General features: G+C 48.4%; 1 protein-coding gene across 2 annotated transcripts in view; it reads left to right on the forward strand.

Moving 5' to 3' along the window:
• Nucleotides 1-19,559, forward strand: part of TFCP2 (transcription factor CP2) — a 298,923-nt gene that overhangs the window by 165,938 nt on the left and 113,426 nt on the right. For both annotated transcript variants that reach the window (XM_063952290.1, XM_063952289.1), the window contains exon 6: nt 17,549-17,701. In XM_063952290.1, coding sequence (XP_063808360.1) covers nt 17,549-17,701 — 153 coding nt within the window. The remainder of the gene's footprint in view (nt 1-17,548; nt 17,702-19,559) is intronic.

Consider the following 19,559-nt stretch of genomic DNA (forward strand, 5'->3'; position numbering starts at 1 on the left):
AAATGCTATGTCTATTTCTGCTAGGCGGCTCTTGTGGACCCGACAGTGGATGGGAGACGCCGATTCAAAGCGGCATATGGAGTCCTTGCCTTACAAAGGGGAGGAGTTGTTTGGAGACGGCCTCTCGGACCTTGTCTCTACTGCTACGGCTGGTAATTCGAATTTCTTACCTTATGTCCCCCCGCAGCATACAAAAAAGGCACCTCATTATCAAATGCAGTCCTTTCGTTCCAATAAAAACAAAAAGGTACGGGGATCGTCCTTTGTTGCCAGAGGGAAAGGCAGGGGAAAGAAGCTGCACACAGCTAGTTCCCAAGAGCAGAAGTCCTACCCTGCATCTGCAAAGTCCACCGCATGACGCTGGGGCTTCCCGGGGGGAGGCAGACCTAGTGGGGGCTCATCTTCGGTTTTTCAGCCACGTCTGGGTTCACTCGCAGGTGGATCCCTGGGCATTAGTGATTGTTTCTCAAGGATACAGGCTGAAATTCGAAGACTTGCCTCCTCGCCGGTTTTTCAAGTCGGCTCTGCCGGCTTCCCCGTCAGAGAGGGAGCTAGTGTTGGCAGCAATCCAAAAATTGTATATTCAACAGGTGATTGTCACAGTTCCTCATCTCCAGCAAGGAGAGGGATATTACTCAACCCTGTTTGTGGTCCCGAAACCGGACGGTTCGGTCAGACCCATTTTAAACCTAAAATCTCTGAACCTGTACTTGAAGAGGTTCAAGTTCAAAATGGAATCACTCAGGGCGGTCATCGCCAGCTTGGAGGGGGGGGGGGGATTGGATGGTGTCCCTGGATATAAAGGATGTTTACCTTCATGTTCCGGTATTCCTCCCTCATCAGGCGTTCCTGAGATTTGCAGTGCAGGACTGTACCAATTTCAGACGTTGCCGTTTGGGCTTTCCACGGCCCTGAGAATTTTCACCAAGGTAATGGCGGAAATAATGGTGCTCCTGCGCAGGCAGGGGGTCACAATTATCCCATACTTGGACGATCTCCTCATAAAGGCGAGATCTCGGGAGAAGTTGCTGGACAGCGTGTCTCTGTCCATGAAGACGTTGCAGTTACACGGCTGGATTCTCAATATACCGAAGTCCCAGCTAGTCCCTACAACGCGTCTAACTTTTTTGGGCCTGATTCTAGACACAGACCAGAAAAAGGTTTTTCTTCCTGTCGAAAAGGTTCAGGAGCTCATAGCCCTGGTCAGGAACCTATTAAAACCAAAACAGGTTTCAGTGCATCATTGCACGCGGGTCCTGGGGAAGATGGTGGCTTCATACGAGGCCATCCCTTTCGGCAGGTTCCATGCGAGGACTTTTCAATGGTACCTCTTGGACAAGTGGTCCGGGTCCCATTTACAAATGCATCAAAGGATCACCCTGTCTCCCAGGACCAGGGTATCTCTCCTGTGGTGGCTGCACAGTGCTCACCTACTAGAGGGTCGCAGGTTCGGCATTCAGGACTGGGTCCTGGTGACCACGGACGCAGGCCTCCGAGGCTGGGGAGCAGTCACACTGGGAAGAAATTTCCAAGGTCTCTGGTCAAATCTAGAGACTTGTCTCCACATCAACGTCCTGGAGTTGAGGGCCATATACAACGCCCTGCGTCAAGCGGAGGAATTGCTTCGGGAAAAACCGGTTCTGATTCAGTCAGACAATGTCACGGCAGTGGCTCATATAAACCACCAAGGCGGAACAAGGAGCAGAGTGGCCATGGCAGAAGCGACCAGGATTCTACGCTGGGCGGAAGGCCATGTAAGCGCGCTATCAGCAGTGTTCATCCCGGGGTGGACAACTGGGAGGCGGACTTCCTTAGCAGGCACGACCTGCATCCGGGAGAGTGGGGACTTCATCAAGAAGTCTTCGCACAGATCACGGGTCGGTGGGGACTGCCTCAAATAGACATGATGGCATCCCGTCTCAACAAAAAGCTAAAGCGGTATTGCGCCAGGTCAAGGGACCCTCAGGCGGTAGCGGTAGACGCTCTGGTGACACCTTGGGTGTTCAGATCGGTCTATGTGTTTCCTCCTCTTCCTCTCATACCCAAAGTGTTGAGAATTAATAAGAATAAGCAGGGTCAGAACAATCCTCATTGTTCCAGATTGGCCACGGAGGACTTGGTATCCGGAGCTGCAAGAGTTGCTCACAGAAGATCCGTGGCCTCTTCCTCTAAGGCAGGACCTGCTGCGGCAGGGGCCCTGTCTGTTCCAAGACTTACCGCGGCTGCGTTTGACGGCATGGCGGTTGAACGCCGGAACCTAGCGGAAAAAGGGATTCCGGAGGAGGTCATTCCTACCCTGATCAAGGCTAAGAAAGACGTGACGTTAAAACATTATCACCGTATATGGCGAAAATATGTTTCTTGGTGTGAGGCCAGAGCTGCTCCTATGGAGTAGTTCCATTTGGGACGTCTACTTCACTTCCTTCAAACAGGAGTGACTTTGGGCCTAAAACTAGGGTCCATAAAGGTCCAAATTTTGACCTTATCCATTTTCTTACAAAGAGAATTAGCCTCTCTTCCTGAAGTACAGACTTTTGTGAAGGGTGTGCTGCATATTCAGCCTCCTTTTGTGCCTCCGGTGGCGCCTTGGGATCTTAACGTGGTGTTACGTTTCCTCAAGTCACCTTGGTTTGAACCACTCAAAACTGTGGAGTTGAAATACCTCGCATGGAAAGTGGTCATGTTGTTGGCAATGGCTTCGGCAAGACGTCTTTCAGAATTGGCAGCTTTATCACATAAAAGCCCATACTTGGTTTTTCACGTGGATAGGGCAGAGTTGAGGACTCGTCCTTACTTTCTGCCAAAAGTGGTCTCATCTTTTCATGTGAATCAACCTATTGTCGTGCCTGTGGCTACACGGGACTTGGAGGATTCCGAGTCCCTGGATGTGGTCAGGGCTTTGAAGATTTATGTGACCAAAACGGCTAGAATCAGGAAGACTGAAGCTCTGTTTGTTCTGTATGCGGCCAACAAGGTTGGCGCTCCTGCTTCAAAGCAGACTATTGCTCGCTGGATCTGTAATACGATTCAGCAGGCGCATTCTACGGCAGGTTTGCCATTGCCTAAATCTGTTACGGCCCATTCCACTAGGAAAGTGGGCTCTTCTTGGGCGGCTGCCCGAGGGGTCTCGGCATTACAGTTGTGCCGAGCAGCTACTTGGTCGGGGTCTAACACCTTTGCAATGTTCTATAAGTTTGATACCCTGGCTGAGGAGGACCTCCTGTTTGCTCAATCGGTGCTGCAGAGTCATCCGCACTCCCGCCCATTTGGGAGCTTTGGTATAATCCCCATGGTCCTTACGGAGTCCCAGCATCCTCAAGGACGTTAGAGAAAATAAGATTTTACTTACCGGTAAATCTATTTCTCGTAGTCCGTAGAGGATGCTGGGCGCCCGTCCCAAGTGCGGACTTCTTCTGCAAGACTTGTATATAGTTGTTGCTTACATAAAGGTTATGTTATGGTTTATCGGTTGAACCGAGGCTATGTTGTTGTTCATACTGTTGACTGGGTAGTGTATCACAAGTTATACGGTGTGATTGGTGTGGCTGGTATGGATCTCGCCCTTAGATTTACAAAAATCCTTCCTCGTACTGTCCATCTCCTCTGGGTACAGTTTCCCTAACTGAGGTCTGGAGCAGGGGCATAGAGGGAGGAGCCAGTGCACACCCAGAGTCCAAAGCTTTCTTAAAGTGCCCTATCTCCTGCGGAGCCCGTCTATTCCCCATGGTCCTTACGGAGTCCCAGCATCCTCTACGGACTACGAGAAATAGATTTACCGGTAAGTAAAATCTTATTTTTTACTGCCTGAAAAATTTACATGGACAATTGAATTCCCCTTTAGTTGTTTGATCACTCTCTGGGCTCATAAGCACATTGCTGCTATGACTCTGATACCATAAGATGACCATCATATTGGAGACATGTCCCCTTTATAATAGAGAATAGAAAAATGATTAAAATAGCTCCCAGGGGAAATTTAAAATAAAACAAAAAATAGTATTAAGTAATTTAGAAAAATGTGCACCAAAATAGATACACAAACGTAAGAAAATGCTCTAATATTATTAAACAATAACAAACCAATGTCGGGGGATAATTCTAAGTGTATTGGACTAGGCAGGTTTTTAGTTTAGTGTGAAGGTGGGTACTCACTAGGCGATGTGCTCCGTGAGCGACATCGCTTAGTGTGTCCCCTCCTGGCCCATGCTGCCCGACGGCGAGCAATACACACTCGGCGATATTGCACAGTGACGTCATGCCACGGGTGGGCTGTACATGCAGCTTTGGATGATGAGTACAAATTGAGCTGCATGTACGGCCGACACAGAGGGTCATTAACGACCCGTGCGGCCGCACTTCGGCCGTTGTCAGCTGCATATACCCGATATCGCTCAGAAGGGGGAAAATTAGCTACTGTACATCGTTTACTGTATCCCTAAGGCTGGAGCCACACATAGCGGCCAAGTGGGTCCCGTTCAGCGGGACCTGCTTGGCTGCAAGGAGACTGCACAGGTGCCCACACATGTGCGGCAGTCCCGCCGCCACTGCTGCGGTTGGGCCGGATGATAGGACGGCGGGATTTCAATGTGAACACACACATTTCAATGTATGTGTTCACAGAGTGTGGCTGTGCCGCACTGTGTTCCATTGAAATCCTGTGCGTCACTGGCCGGATCCTGTTCTGCGGCATCCTGCAGAACAGGATCCGTGTGCACACAAATCCCCCTTCCTGGTCAAGCGGGTCCTGTACAGCGTGACCTGCTTGGCCGCTATGTGTGGCCCCCAGCCTAAGTGTGTATGCACCTTAAGTCTCCAACCTGTATAATTTTGCTTACTGTTCATATAAAAAAAAAAGAAAAGATAACTATGCTTTACACTGTTCATGTCGTAGATATTTCTGATTGTTATGTCATGTCTCCATGCGATTTTAGCAGCAAACAATGGTATCTGTGTCATTTTTGTTGAATTAAAACTGTATTTGATTAACAATAAGCAGAATCAGAATGTGGATCATAGAAATATGGGTACTAATTGTAAATTCCATTGTAAAAAGATAATATTTTCGGAGGGTGCTTTTACAAAGTTTATAGAATCTTTAAAACATGTTTTAGTGATGCATTTAAAAATGTGAATTTCATCTGACCCGCTGGTATCAGCAGCAAACTGGTTAAGGCCCCTATACATCAGCAATCGATTGCGGCAATTTGGAGTTTTGCAGATGATTGTGTAAATAAATCTGCAATGTATGGGATTCACAATTCGCAGATTCCAACCAAAAAGTGATTGGGATTGGTAAATTAGGTTGTCCAACATGTCTGATTTCACATATCAATTGGGGCTGTAGATTGCTAGTGTACGGTAACAGCAGTGTTTCTCTGACGTCCTAGTGGATGCTGGGAACTCCGTAAGGACCATGGGGATAGCGGCTCCGCAGGAGACTGGGCACAACTAAAAGAAAGCTTTTAGACTACCTGGTGTGCACTGGCTCCTCCCACTATGACCCTCCTCCAAGCCTCAGTTAGATTTCTGTGCCCGGCCGAGCTGGATGCACACTAGGGGCTCTCCTGAGCTCCAAGAAAGAAAGTTTATTTTAGGTTTTTTATTTTACAGTGAGACCTGCTGGCAACAGGCTCACTGCATCGAGGGACTAAGGGGAGAAGAAGTGAACCTACCTGCTTGCAGCTAGCTTGGGCTTCTTAGGCTACTGGACACCATTAGCTCCAGAGGGATCGACCGCATGGAACTGGCCTTGGTGTTCGTTCCCGGAGCTGCGCCGCCGTCCCCCTTACAGAGCCAGAAGCAAGAAGGAGGTCCGGAAAATCGGCGGCAGAAGACATCAGTCTTCACCAAGGTAGCGCACAGCACTGCAGCTGTGCGCCATTGCTCCTCATACACACTTCACACTCCGGTCACTGAGGGTGCAGGGCGCGGGGGGGGGGGGGCGCCCTGAGCAGCAATAAAAACACCTTGGCTGGCAAATATATCACAATATATAGCCCCAGAGGCTATATATGTGATAAATACCCCTGCCAGAATCCATAAAAAAGCGGGAGAAAAGTCCGTGAAAAAGGGGCGGAGCTATCTCCCTCAGCACACTGGCGCCATTTTCTCTTCACAGTGCAGCTGGAAGACAGCTCCCCAGGCTCTCCCCTGTAGTTTGCAGGCTCAAAGGGTTAAAAAGAGAGGGGGGGCACTAAATTTAGGCGCAATATTGTATATACAAGCAGCTATTGGGAAAAATTCACTCAATATAGTGTTAATCCCTAAATTATATAGCGCTCTGGTGTGTGCTGGCATACTCTCTCTCTGTCTCCCCAAAGGGCTGTGTGGGGTCCTGTCCTCAGTCAGAGCATTCCCTGTGTGTGTGTGCGGTGTGTCGGTACGGCTGTGTCGACACGTTTGATGAGGGAGGAGGCTTATGTGGTGGCAGAGCAGATGCCGATAAATGTGATGTCGCCCCCTGTGGGGCCGACACCAGAGTGGATGGATAGGTGGAAGGTATAAACCGACAGTGTCAACTCCTTACATAAAAGGCTGGATGATGTAACAGCTGTGGGACAGCCGGCTTCTCAGCCGCGCCTGCCTAGGCGTCTGAATGGCCATCAGGAGCTCAAAAACGCCCGCTCCCTCAGATGGCAGACACAGATGTCGACACGGAGTCTGACTCCAGTGTCGATGAGGTTGAGACATATACACAATCCACTAGGAACATCCGTTACATGATCCCGGCAATAAAAAATGTGTTACACATTTCTCTAACGTCCTAAGTGGATGCTGGGGACTCCGTAAGGACCATGGGGATAGCGGCTCCGCAGGAGACTGGGCACATCTAAAGAAAGCTTTAGGACTATCTGGTGTGCACTGGCTCCTCCCCCTATGACCCTCCTCCAAGCCTCAGTTAGATCTCTGTGCCCGAACGAGAAGGGTGCACACTAGGGGCTCTCCTGAGCTTCTTAGTGAAAGTTTTAGTTTAGGTTTTTTATTTTCAGTGAGACCTGCTGGCAACAGGCTCACTGCATCGAGGGACTAAGGGGAGAAGAAGCGAACTCACCTGCGTGCAGAGTGGATTGGGCTTCTTAGGCTACTGGACATTAGCTCCAGAGGGACGATCACAGGCCCAGCTTGGATGGGTCCCAGAGCCGCGCCGCCGGCCCCCTTACAGAGCCAGAAGGCAGAAGAGGTCCGGAAAATCGGCGGCAGAAGACGTCCTGTCTTCAACAAGGTAGCGCACAGCACTGCAGCTGTGCGCCATTGCTCTCAGCACACTTCACACTCCGGTCACTGAGGGTGCAGGGCGCTGGGGGGAGGGCGCCCTGAGACGCAATAAAAAACACCTTGGATGGCAAAAAAATGCATCACATATAGCTCCTGGGCTATATGGATGCATTTAACCCCTGCCAGAATACACAGAAAAACGGGAAGATAAGGCCGCCGATAAGGGGGCGGAGCCTATCTCCTCAGCACACTGGCGCCATTTTCCCTCACAACTCCGTTGGAGGGAAGCTCCCTGGCTCTCCCCTGCAGTCACTACACTACAGAAAGGGTTAAAAAAGAGGGGGGCACTAATTAGGCGCAGTATTAACTATACAGCAGCTATAAGGGGAAAAACACTTATATAAGGTTATCCCTGTATATATATAGCGCTCTGGTGTGTGCTGGCAAACTCTCCCTCTGTCTCCCCAAAGGGCTAGTGGGGTCCTGTCCTCTATCAGAGCATTCCCTGTGTGTGTGCTGTATGTCGGTACTTTTGTGTCGACATGTATGAGGAGAAAAAAGATGTGGAGACGGAGCAGATTGCCTGTAATAGTGATGTCACCCCCTAGGGGGTCGACACCTGAGTGGATGAACTGTTGGAAGAAATTACGTGACAGTGTCAGCTCTGTATAAAAGACAGTGGTTGACATGAGACAGCCGGCTACTCAGCTTGTGCCTGTCCAGACGTCTCATAGGCCGTCAGGGGCTATAAAGCGCCCGTTACCTCAGATGGCAGATATAGACGCCGACACGGATACTGACTCCAGTGTCGACGGTGAAGAGACAAATGTGACTTCCAGTAGGGCCACACGTTACATGATTGAGGCAATGAAAAATGTTTTACACATTTCTGATAATACGAGTACCACCAAAAAGGGGTATTATGTTCGGTGAGGAAAAACTACCTGTAGTTTTCCTGAATCTGAGAAATTAAATGAGGTGTGTGATGATGCGTGGGTTTCCCCCGATAACAACTGATAATTTCTAAAATGTTATTGGCATTATATCCTTTCCCGCCAGAGGTTAGGGTGCGTTGGGAAACACCCCCTAGGGTGGATAGACGCTCACACGCTTGTAAGGGCTCTAACCTCTCCTGAGATGGCCGCCCTTAAGGATCCTGCTGATAGAAAGCAGGAGGGTATCCTAAAATGTATTTACACACATACTGGTGTTATACTGCGACCAGCAATCGCCTCAGCCTGGATGTGCAGTGCTGGGTCGGCGTGGTCGGATTCCCTGACTGAAAATATTGATACCCTAGATAGGGACAGTATATTTTTGCCTATAGAGCATTTGAAAGATGCATTTCTATATATGCGTGATGCACAGCGGAATATTTGCCGACTGGCATCAAGTCTAAGTGCGTTGTCCATTTCTACCAGTAGAGGGTTATGGACACGTCAGTGGTCAGGTGATGCGTATTCCAAATGGCATTTGGAAGTATTGCCTTATTAAGGGGAGGAGTTATTTGGGGTCGGTCTTTCAGACCTGGTGGCCACGGCAACAGCTGGGAAATCCACGTTTGTACCCCAGGTCGCCTCTCAACATGAGAAGACGCCGTATTATCAGGCGCAGTCTTTTCGTGGACAAGCGGGCAGAAGGTTCCTCATTTCTGCCCCGTGACAGAGGGAGAGGAAAAAGGCTGCAGAAATCAGCCAGTTCCCAGGAACAGAAACCCTCTCCCGCCTCTGCCAAGCCCTCAGTATACGCTGGGGCTTTACAAGCAGAATCAGGCACGGTGGGGGGCCCGTCTCAATGAATTTCAGCGCGCAGTGGGCTCACTCGCAAGTAGACCCCTGGATCCTTCAGGTGATATCTCAGGGGTACAAATTAGAATTCGAGACGTCTCCCCCTCGCCGTTTCCTAAAGTCGGCTTTACCGATGTCTCCTTCTGACAGGGAGACAGTTTTGGAAGCCATTCACAAGCTGTATTCCCAGCAGGTGATAATCAAGATACCCCTCCTGCAACAGGGAACGGGGTATTATTCCACACTGTGGTGGTACCGAAGCCGGACGGCTCGGTGAGACCGATTCTAAATCTAAAATCTTTGAACACTTACATACAGAGGTTAAAATTCAAGATTGAGTCACTCAGAGCAGTGATTGCGAACCTGGAAGAAGGGGACTACATGATGTCTCGGGACATCAAGGATGCTTACCTTCATGTCAAAATTTACCCTTCTCACCAAGGGTACCTCAGGTTTATGGTACAGAACTGTCACTATCAGTTCAGACGCTGCCGTATGGATGGTCCACGGCACCCCGGGTCTTTACCAAGGTAATGGCCGAAATGATGATATTCCTTCGAAGGAAGGGAATTTTAGTTATCCCTTACTTGGACAATTCCCTGATAAGGGTAAGATCCAGGGAACAGTTGGAGGTCATTGTAGCACTATCTCAGGTAGTGTTGCGGCAGCACGATTGGATTCTCAATATTCCAAAATCGCAGCTGGTTCCGACGACTTGTCTTCTGTTCCTAGGGATGATCCTGGACACAGTCCAGAAAAAGGTGTTTCTCCCGGAGGAGAAAGCCAGGGAGTTATCCGAGCTAGTCAGGAACCTCCTAAAACCGAGCCAAGTCTCAGTGCATCAATGCACAGGGGTTCTGGGTAAAATGGTGGCTTCCTACGAAGCAATCCCATTCGGCAGATTCCACGCAAGAACTTTCCAGTGGGACCTGCTGGACAAATGGTCCGGGTCGCATCTTCAGATGCATCAGCGGATAACCCTGTCACCAAGGACAAGGGTGTCCCTCCTGGGGTGGTTGCAGAGTGCTCATCTTCTAGAGGGCCGCAGATTCGGCATTCAGGACTGGGTCCTGGTGACCACGGATGCCAGCCTGCGAGGCTGGGGAGCAGTCACACAGGGAAGGAATATCCAGGGCTTATGGTCAAGCCTGGAGACATCACTTCACATAAATATCCTGAAGCTAAGGGACATTTACAATGCTCTAAGCTTAGCAAGACCTCTGCTTCAAGGTCAGCCGGTGTTGATCCAGTCGGACAACATCACGGCAGTCACCCACGTAAACAGACAGGGTGGCACAAGAAGCAGGAGGGCAATGGCAGAAGCTGCAAGGATTCTTCGCTGGGCGGAAAATCATGTGATAGCACTGTCGGCAGTATTCATTCCGGGAGTGGACAACTGGGAAGCAGACTTCCTCAGCACGACCTCCACCCGGGAGAGTGGGGACTTCACCCAGAAGTCTTCCACATGATTATAAACCGTTGGGAAAAAAATCGACAGGTATTGCGCCAGGTCCAGGGACCCTCAGGCAATAGCTGTAGACGCTCTGGTAACACCGTGGGTGTACCAGTCAGGGTATGTGTTCCCTCCTCTGCCTCTCATACCCAAGGTACTGAGATTGATAAGATGGAGAGGAGTAAGCACTATATTCGTGGCTCCGGATTGGCCAAGAAGGACTTGGTAACCGGAACTTCAAGAGATGCTCACGGAGGATCCGTGGCCTCTACCTCTAAGAAGGGACCTGCTCCAGCAAGGACCCTGGTCTGTTCCAAGACTTACCGCGGCTGCGTTTGACGGCATGGCGGTTGAACGCCGGATCCTGAATGAAAAAAGGCATTCCGGATGAAGTCATCCCTATCCTGATCAAAGCCAGGAAGGATGTAACCGCAAAAACATTATCACCGCAATGGGCGAAAATATGTTGCGTGGTGCGAGGCCAGTAAGGCCCGACGGAGGAAATTCAACTGGGTCGATTCCTACATTTCCTGCAAACAGGAGTGTCTATGGGCCTGAAATTAGGGTCCATTAAGGTTCAAATTTCGGCCCTGTCAATTTTCTTCCAAAAAGAACTAGCTTCAGTCCCTGAAGTTCAGACGTTTGTAAAAGGGGTACTGCATATACAGCCTCCTTTTGTGCCTCCAGTGGCACTTTGGGATCTCAATGTAGTTTTGGGTTCCAAAAGTCACATTGGTTTGAACCACTTAAATCTGTGGAGTTAAAATATCTCACATGGAAAGTGGTCATGCTGTTGGCCCTGGCCTGGGCCAGGCGCGTGTCAGAATTGGCGGCTTTATCCTAAAAAAGCCCTTATCTGATTTTCCATTCGGACAGGGCGGAATTGAGGACTCGTCCTAAGTTTCTCCCTAAGGTGGTTTCAGCGTTTCACCTGAACCAACCTATTTGTGGTGCCTGCGGCTACTAGGGACTTGGAGGACTCCAAGTTGCTAGACGTTGTCAGGGCCCTGAAAATATATGTTTCCAGGACGGCTGGAGTCAGGAAATCTGACTCGCTGTTTATCCTGTATGCACCCAACAAGCTGGGTGCTCCTGCTTCTAAGCAGACTATTGCTCGTTGGATTTGTAGTACAATTCAGCTTGCACATTCTGTGGCAGGCCTGCCACAGCCAAAAATCTGTAAATGCCCACTCCACAAGGAAGGTGGGCTCATCTTGGGCGGCTGCCCGAGTGGTCTCGGCTTTACAACTTTGCCGAGCAGCTACTTGGTCAGGAGCAAATACGTTTGTAAAATTCTACAAAATTGATATCCTGGCTGAGGAGGACCTGGAGTTCTCTCATTTGGTGCTGCAGTCATCCGCACTCTCCCGCCCGTTTGGAAGCTTTGGTATAATCCCCATGGTCCTTACGGAGTCCCCAGCATCCACTTAGGACGTTAGAGAAAATAAGAATTTACTTACCGATAATTATATTTCTCATAGTCCGTAGTGGATGCTGGGTGCCCATCCCAAGTGCGGATTGTCTGCAATACTGGTACATAGTTATTGTTACCAAAAAATCGGGTTATTGCTGTAGTGAGCCATCTTTTCTAGAGGCTCCTCTGTTATCATGCTGTTAACTGGGTTCAGATCACAAGTTGTACGGTGTGATTGGTGTGGCTGGTATGAGTCTTACCCGGGATTCAAAATCCTTCCTTATTGTGTACGCTCGTCCGGGCACAGTATCCTAACTGAGGCTTGGAGGAGGGTCATAGGGGGAGGAGCCAGTGCACACCAGATAGTCCTAAAGCTTTCTTTAGATGTGCCCAGTCTCCTGCGGAGCCGCTATCCCCATGGTCCTTACGGAGTCCCCAGCATCCACTACGGACTATGAGAAATAGAATTATCGGTAAGTAAATTCTTATTTTCTGACATTAACCCAAGTACCACTAAAAAAGGGTTTTATGTGTGGGGAGAAAAAGCAGGCAGTGTTTTGTTCCCCCATCAAATGAGTGAATGAAGTGTGAAAAAGCGTGGGTTCCCCCGATAAGAAACTGGTAATTTCTAAAAAGTTACTGATGGCGTACCCTTTCCCGCCAGAGGATAAGTTACACTGGGAGATATCCCCTAGGGTGGATAAGGCGCTCACACGTTTGTCAAAAAAGGTGGCACTGCCGTCTTAGGATACGGCCACTTTGAAGGTACCTGCTGATAAAAAGCAGGAGGCTATCCTGAAGTCTGTATATACACACTCAGGTACTATACTGAGACCTGCAGATAGTGCTGCTGCAGCGTGGTCTGTGACCCTGTCAAACAGGGATACTATTTTGCGAACATAAGAGCATATTAAAGACGTCGTCTTATATATGAGGGATGCACAGAGGGATATTTTGCCGGCTGGCATCCAGAATTAATGCAATGTCCATTCTGTCAGGAGGGTATTAGAGACCCGACACTGGACAGGTGATGCTGACTTTAAAAGGCACATAGAGCCTTATAAGGGTGAGGAATTGTTTGGGGATGGTCTCTGGGACCTCGTATCCACAGCAACAGCTGGGAAGAAAAATTTTTACCTCAGGTTTCCTCACAGCCTAAGAAAGCACTGTATTATCAGGTATGGTCCTTTCGGCTTCAGAAAAGCAAGCGGGTCAAAGGCGCTTCCTTTCTGCACAGAGACGAGGGAAGAGGGAAAAAGCTGCACCAGTCAGCCAGTTCCCAGAATCAAAATTCTTCCCCCGCTTCCTCTGAGTCCACCGCATGACGCGGGGGCTCCACAGGCGTAGCCAGTTACGGTGGGGGGCCGCCTCAAAAATTTCAGCGATCAGTGGGCTCGCTCACAGGTGGATCCCTGGATCCTTCAAGTAGTATCTCAGGGATACAAGCTGGAATTCGAGGCGTCTCCCCCCCGCTGTTTCCTCAAATCTGCCTTGCCGACAACTCCCTCAGGCAGGGAGGCTGTGCTAGAGGCAATTCACAAGCTGTATTCCCAGCAGGTGATAGTCAAGGTGCCCCTACTTCAACAAGGACGGGGTTACTATTCCACACTGTTTGTGGTACCGAAACCGGACGGTTCGGTGAGACCCATGTTAAATTTTAAATCCTTTAACACATACATAAAAAAATTCAAGTTCAAGATGGAATCGCTCAGGGCGGTTATTGCAAGCCTGGAGGAGGGGGATTACATGGTATCCCTGGACATAAAGGATGCTTACCTACATGTCCCCATTAACCATCCTCACCAGGAGTACCTCAGAATTGTGGTACAGGATTGCGATTACCAATTCCAAACACTGCCGTTTGGACTGTCCACGGCACCGAGGGTCTTTACCAAGGTAATGGCAGAAATGATGATACTCCTTCGTAAAAAGGGAGTTTTAATTATCCCGTACTTGGACGATCTCCTTATAAAGGCGAGGTCCAAGGAGCAGTTGTTGGTCGGAGTAGCACTATCTCGGGAAGTGCTACAACAGCACGGATGGATTCTATACATTCCAAAGTCACAGCTGGTTCCTACCACACGCCTACTGTTCCTGGGGATGGTTCTGGACACAGAACAGAAAAAAGTATTTCTCCCGCAGGAGAAAGCCAAGGAGCTGTCATCTCGAGTCAGAGACCTCCTGAAACCAAAACAGGTGTCGGTGCATCACTGCACACGAGTCCTGGGAAAAATGATAGCTTCTTACGAAGCAGAATTCCATTCGGCAGGTTCCATGCAAGAACCTTTCAGTGGGACCTCTTGGACAAGTGGTCGGGATCGCATCTTCAGATGCATCGGCTAATAACCCTGTCTCCAAGGACCAGGGTATCTCTACTGTGGTGGCTGCAGAGTGCTCATCTTCAAGAGGGCCGCAGATTCGGCATACAGGACTGGGTCCTGGTAACCACGGATGCCAGCCTTCGAGGCTGGGGGGCAGTCACACAGGGAAGAAATTTCCAAGGACTTTGGTCAAGTCAGTCAGGAGTCGTGCCTACACATAAATATTCTGGAACTGAGGGCCATTTACAATGCCCTAAGTCTGGCAAGGCCTCTGCTTCAAAACCAGCCGGTACTGATCCAATCAGACAACATCACGGCAGTCGCCCATGTAAACCGACAGGGCGGCACAAGAAGCAGGATGGCGATGGCAGAAGCCACAAGGATTCTCTGATGGGCGGAAAATCACGTCTTAGCACTGTCAGCAGTGTTCATTCCGGGAGTGGTCAACTGGGAAGCAGACTTCCTCAGCAGACACGACCTACACCCGGGAGAGTGGGGACTTCATCCAGAAGTCTTCCAACTGTTGGTAAACTGTTGGGAAAGACCACAGGTGGACATGATGGCGTCCCGCCTAAACAAAAAACTAGATATTGCGCCAGGTCAAGGGACCCTCAGGCGATAGCTGTGGACGCTCTAGTGACACCGTGGGTGTACCAGTCGGTTTATGTATTCCCTCCTCTGCCTCTCATACCAAAGGTACTGAGAATAATAAGAAGACGAGGAGTAAGAACGATACTCGTGGTTCCGGATGGGCCAAGAAGAGCTTGGTACCCAGAACTTCAAGAAATGATATCAGAGGACCCATGGCCTCTACCGCTCAGACAGGATCTGCTACAGCAGGGGCCCTGTCTGTTCCAAGACTTACCGCGGCTGCGTTTGACGGCATGGCGGTTGAATTCCGGATCCTAAAGGAAAAGGGCATTCCGGAGGAAGTTATTCCTACGCTGATAAAAGCCAGAAAAGAAGTAACCGCAAACCATTATCACCGTATTTGGCGAAAATATGTTGCGTGGTGTGAGGCCAGGAAGGCCCCAACAGAGGAATTTCAGCTGGGTCGTTTTCTGCACTTCCAACAGTCAGGAGTGACTAGGGGCCTAAACTTGGGTTCCATTAAGGTCCAGATTTCGGCTCTGTCGATTTTCTTCCAGAAAGAACTGGCTTCACTGCCTGGAGTTCAGACATTTGTAAAGGGAGTGCTACATATTCAGCCCCCCTTTTTGTGCCTCCTGTGGCACCTTGGGATCTCAACGTGCTTTTGAGTTTCCTAAAATCACATTGGTTTGAGCCACTTAAAACTGTGGATTTGAAATATCTCACGTGGAAAGTGGTCATGTTATTGGCCTTGGCTTCGGCCAGGCGTGTGTCAGAATTGGCGGCTTTGTCATGTAAAAGCCCTTATCTGATTTTCCATATGGATAGGGCAGAATTGAGGACTCGTCCCCAGTTTCTCCCTAAGGTGGTATCAGCTTTTCACTTGAACCAACCTATTGTAGTGCCTGCGGCTACTAGGGACTTGGAAGATTCCAAGTTACTGGACGTAGTCAGGGCCTTAAAAATTTATATTTCCAGGACGGCTGGACTCGCTTTTTATCCTGTAGGGACCCAACAAAATAGGTGCTCCTGCTTCTAAGCAGACTATTGCTCGCTGAATTTGTAGCACATTTCAGCTGGAGCATTCTGCGGCTGGATTGCCGCATCCTAAATCAGTAAAAGCCCATTCCACGAGGAAAGTGGGCTCATCTTGGGCGGCTGCCCGAGGGGTCTCGGCTTTACAACTTTGCCGAGCTGCAACTTGGTCAGGGGCAAACACGTTTGCAAAATTCTACAAATTTGATACCCTGGCTGAGGAGGACCTTGAGTTCTCACATTCGGTGCTGCAGAGTCATCCGCACTCTCCCGCCCGTTTGGGAGCTTTGGTATAATCCCCATGGTCCTTACGGAGTTCCCAGCATCCACTAGGACGTCAGAGAAAATAAGATTTTACTCACCGGTAAATCTATTTCTCGTAGTCCGTAGTGGATGCTGGGCGCCCATCCCAAGTGCGGATTGTCTGCAATACTTGTATGTAGTTATTGCCTAACTAAGGGTTATTGTTGAGCCATCTGTTGAGAGGCTCAGTTATATTTCATACTGTTAACTGGGTATAGTATCACAAGTTATACGGTGTGATTGGTGTGGCTGGTACGAGTCTTACCCGGGATTCAAAATCCTTCCTTATTGTGTCAGCTCTTCCGGGCACAGTATCCTAACTGAGGCTTGGAGGAGGGTCATAGTGGGAGGAGCCAGTGCACACCAGGTAGTCTAAAAGCTTTCTTTTAGTTTTGCCCAGTCTCCTGCGGAGCCGCTATCCCCATGGTCCTTACGGAGTTCCCAGCATCCACTACGGACTACGAGAAATAGATTTACCGGTGAGTAAAATCTTATTTTTTACAGGCTGTTTCTAGTAAACTGATAAGACTTTCAAGATTGGCAGATCTGTATTTGCTGAAAATGATCTGCAAATCACAGAAAAATATCTGTAATCATACCTGTCTACCTGACCCTCTCGATGAGGGAGAAAATGCTCTGTTCCTGGACTTTCCTGGTAATGTCTGATTGCCATCACCTGTGGTGAAACACCTTTCTTATCAATTAACTAGCTCACCACAGGTGATGGCAATCATACATTACCAGGAAAGTCCAGGAACAGAGCATTTTCTCCCTCATGGAGAGGGTCAGGTAGGCAAGTATATCTGTAATGTATGGGCGCAAATTGGTGTATTGGTGAATCTTTAAACCTGGAGAAAAATCTCAATCTGCAAAAAAAAATATTGTATTTTTTTTTTGTGATTGCTGAATATGGGGCCATTAGTGGGTGCTATCTTCTCTGTTTTATAGAATAGACCACATGTTCTCAAACTCTGTCCTCATGACCCCACACAGTGCATGTTTTGCAGGTAACCGAGCAGGTGCACATGTGTATTAATTACTCAGTGACACATTTTTAAAGGTCCACAGCTAATTATTTCAGTTGTGTTTCTGTGAGGAGACTGGCAAAACTTGCACTCTGTGGGGTCCTGAGGACAGAGTTTGAGAACCTGTGGAATAGACCCTGGATAAGATCAGCTCTATAAAACAGTGCACCTGTGACAACCATTTCAGTATACAATGTGTCTGAGCATCCCAAAACATGACCTGTTTTGGGAATTCACCTTGGTTTGCAGCAGAATAGAAATACAACTGGCTCCTGCCTTCTGCAGACCTTGTCATCACCTCTTCTAAATTGGCCATTATACTCTCATACCCCAGAGTATTGTATTAAACCGAAATGTGGGTGTTTGTAGGCATGGGTTTCCTGACCATGTGTTTCTGTGTTTAGGTCCACTGCATTAGTACAGAATTTACCATGAGGAAGCACGGGGGTGAGAAAGGTGTACCCTTCCGAATCCAAATAGATACTTTCAAGGAGAATGAGAATGGAGAGTATACAGAGCACCTGCACTCAGCCAGCTGTCAGATCAAAGTCTTCAAGGTATGGAAATGTTTCTCAGCCTGTAAAGAAATAGATACATTTTAGAAAACTTAAATGTCAGTTTTACAAAACTTGTTTGTGTGCCATTCTATATTGTACTGCAGAGGCCCGATCCTAGTGTACTGTTCTGCCTACTGTTCTTTCCATTCGTTAATATTCAGTTCCCCCTCAGTGCCTAGCTTTACAATTTAGAAAAGGGTTATTCAGATGTTCATGGTACTTGGTTTTTAGTTTGACCATACCTCCCAACATGACCCTCTCCAGGAGGGACAACGTGCTCTGTTTCTGGACTTTTCTGTTAATTTATGATTGCTGACACCAGTTTTGAACAGGTTAATGGATAAGAAAGATGTTTCAGCACAGGTGATGGCAATCATACATTAAGAGGGAAGTCCAAGAGCAGAGCTTTCTGTCCCTCCTGGAGTGGGTCATGTTGGGAGGTATGGTTTGACTGTCATATGACAGATTGATGTTAATAAAATTAAAAGTACATTGCTATAATCAAGTTTTCATCCCTTAAGCAGAATGTCTCATTTTCTCTCTAAGATAAAATCAAGACACTTTGCATGAGGGACATGTTTATAGGACCTGTTTCTCTGTATAATGAACAAACATATCTTCAAATCTAAAAGCAATGATAAAGTGATGAAGTAGAATATAGAATCGTTGTTGGGTTGTTACTATTTGGAAATGCCGTTTTGCAGCAAATACACAGGAGGAGTAGTTTTCAGACACGCAGAATTTCCTTTAAGTGTAGACTGAGGATCCTTCACCTCTGATCACATTTATTGGCTCTGAAAATGTTGTCTTGTCAGAAGCTCGTTCTAGGAAAACTCCTCTACAAGGCTACAACTGGTTTGACTGCTAATCTGATACAGAGATTATTTCCATGCCAGACCTAAGCTTTTTGCCTCAGGTGGTTTTCCTTCATTTAAATATAAATGACAGTTCTGAACATGGAACCAGTGCTGGCTGCAGCACATTGGCTCCTGTCCATCAAATATTTGGAAAAAAGGAGCTTGTACAGTAATCTGGAACAAGAGCTCATGCCCGCACCTACCTGCCTGCAGTTTAATTCTTTGTTCTATCTGCAATTATTTTTTCCTTTTTACATTAAATGAAGCTGGAAAAGGGTTAATTGTGTTGCATTGCCACGACCTTGCGTGCAACGGTCTATAGAAAGCAGAGAACCGGGGCAGTTGCCAGTGTTATTAAGCAATGTTTTGTTAGCCTTGTCTTTTCATTCATTTCTTAGTATCCGTGATCTGCCCATCCTGTGTCACCTTCAGTATAAAGCACATGTCTTTGCAGAGTTTTTTCCAGCTCAGCATGGTTTATAAGGGGCAGATTCATTGGGGTATATGCAATAGCGGGCGAAATCGCGGCAATTATCGCCGTTTTTTCAATTCGACCAAATTCGCCAGGTGAATTCCGGAAGGTGGCTTCCGGAATTCACCATATGCAATGAAAAACGGATTCGCCAGAGTCGCGGGCGAAAATCGGCCGATTTTGCGGATTTTACCGCGATTTTAAAAAACGGGAAAAAACGGGGAAAAACCCGAAAAAAAAATGGCGTGGGGTCCCCCCTCCAAAGCATAACCAGCCTCGGGCTCATTGAGCTGGTCCTGGTTCTAAAAATGCGGGGAAAAAATTGACAGGGGATCCCCCGTATTTTTAAAACCAGCACCGGGCTCTGCGCCTGGTGCTGGTGCCAAAAATACGGGGGACAAAACGAGTAGGGGTCCCCCGTATTTTTAACACCAGCATCGGGCTCCACTAGCTGGACAGATAATGCCACAGCCGGGGGTCACTTTTATACAGTGCCCTGCGGCCGTGGCATCAAATATCCAACTAGTCA

Source organism: Pseudophryne corroboree, chromosome 2, assembly GCF_028390025.1.
Source record: "Pseudophryne corroboree isolate aPseCor3 chromosome 2, aPseCor3.hap2, whole genome shotgun sequence".
NCBI classification, from domain to species: domain Eukaryota; kingdom Metazoa; phylum Chordata; class Amphibia; order Anura; family Myobatrachidae; genus Pseudophryne; species Pseudophryne corroboree.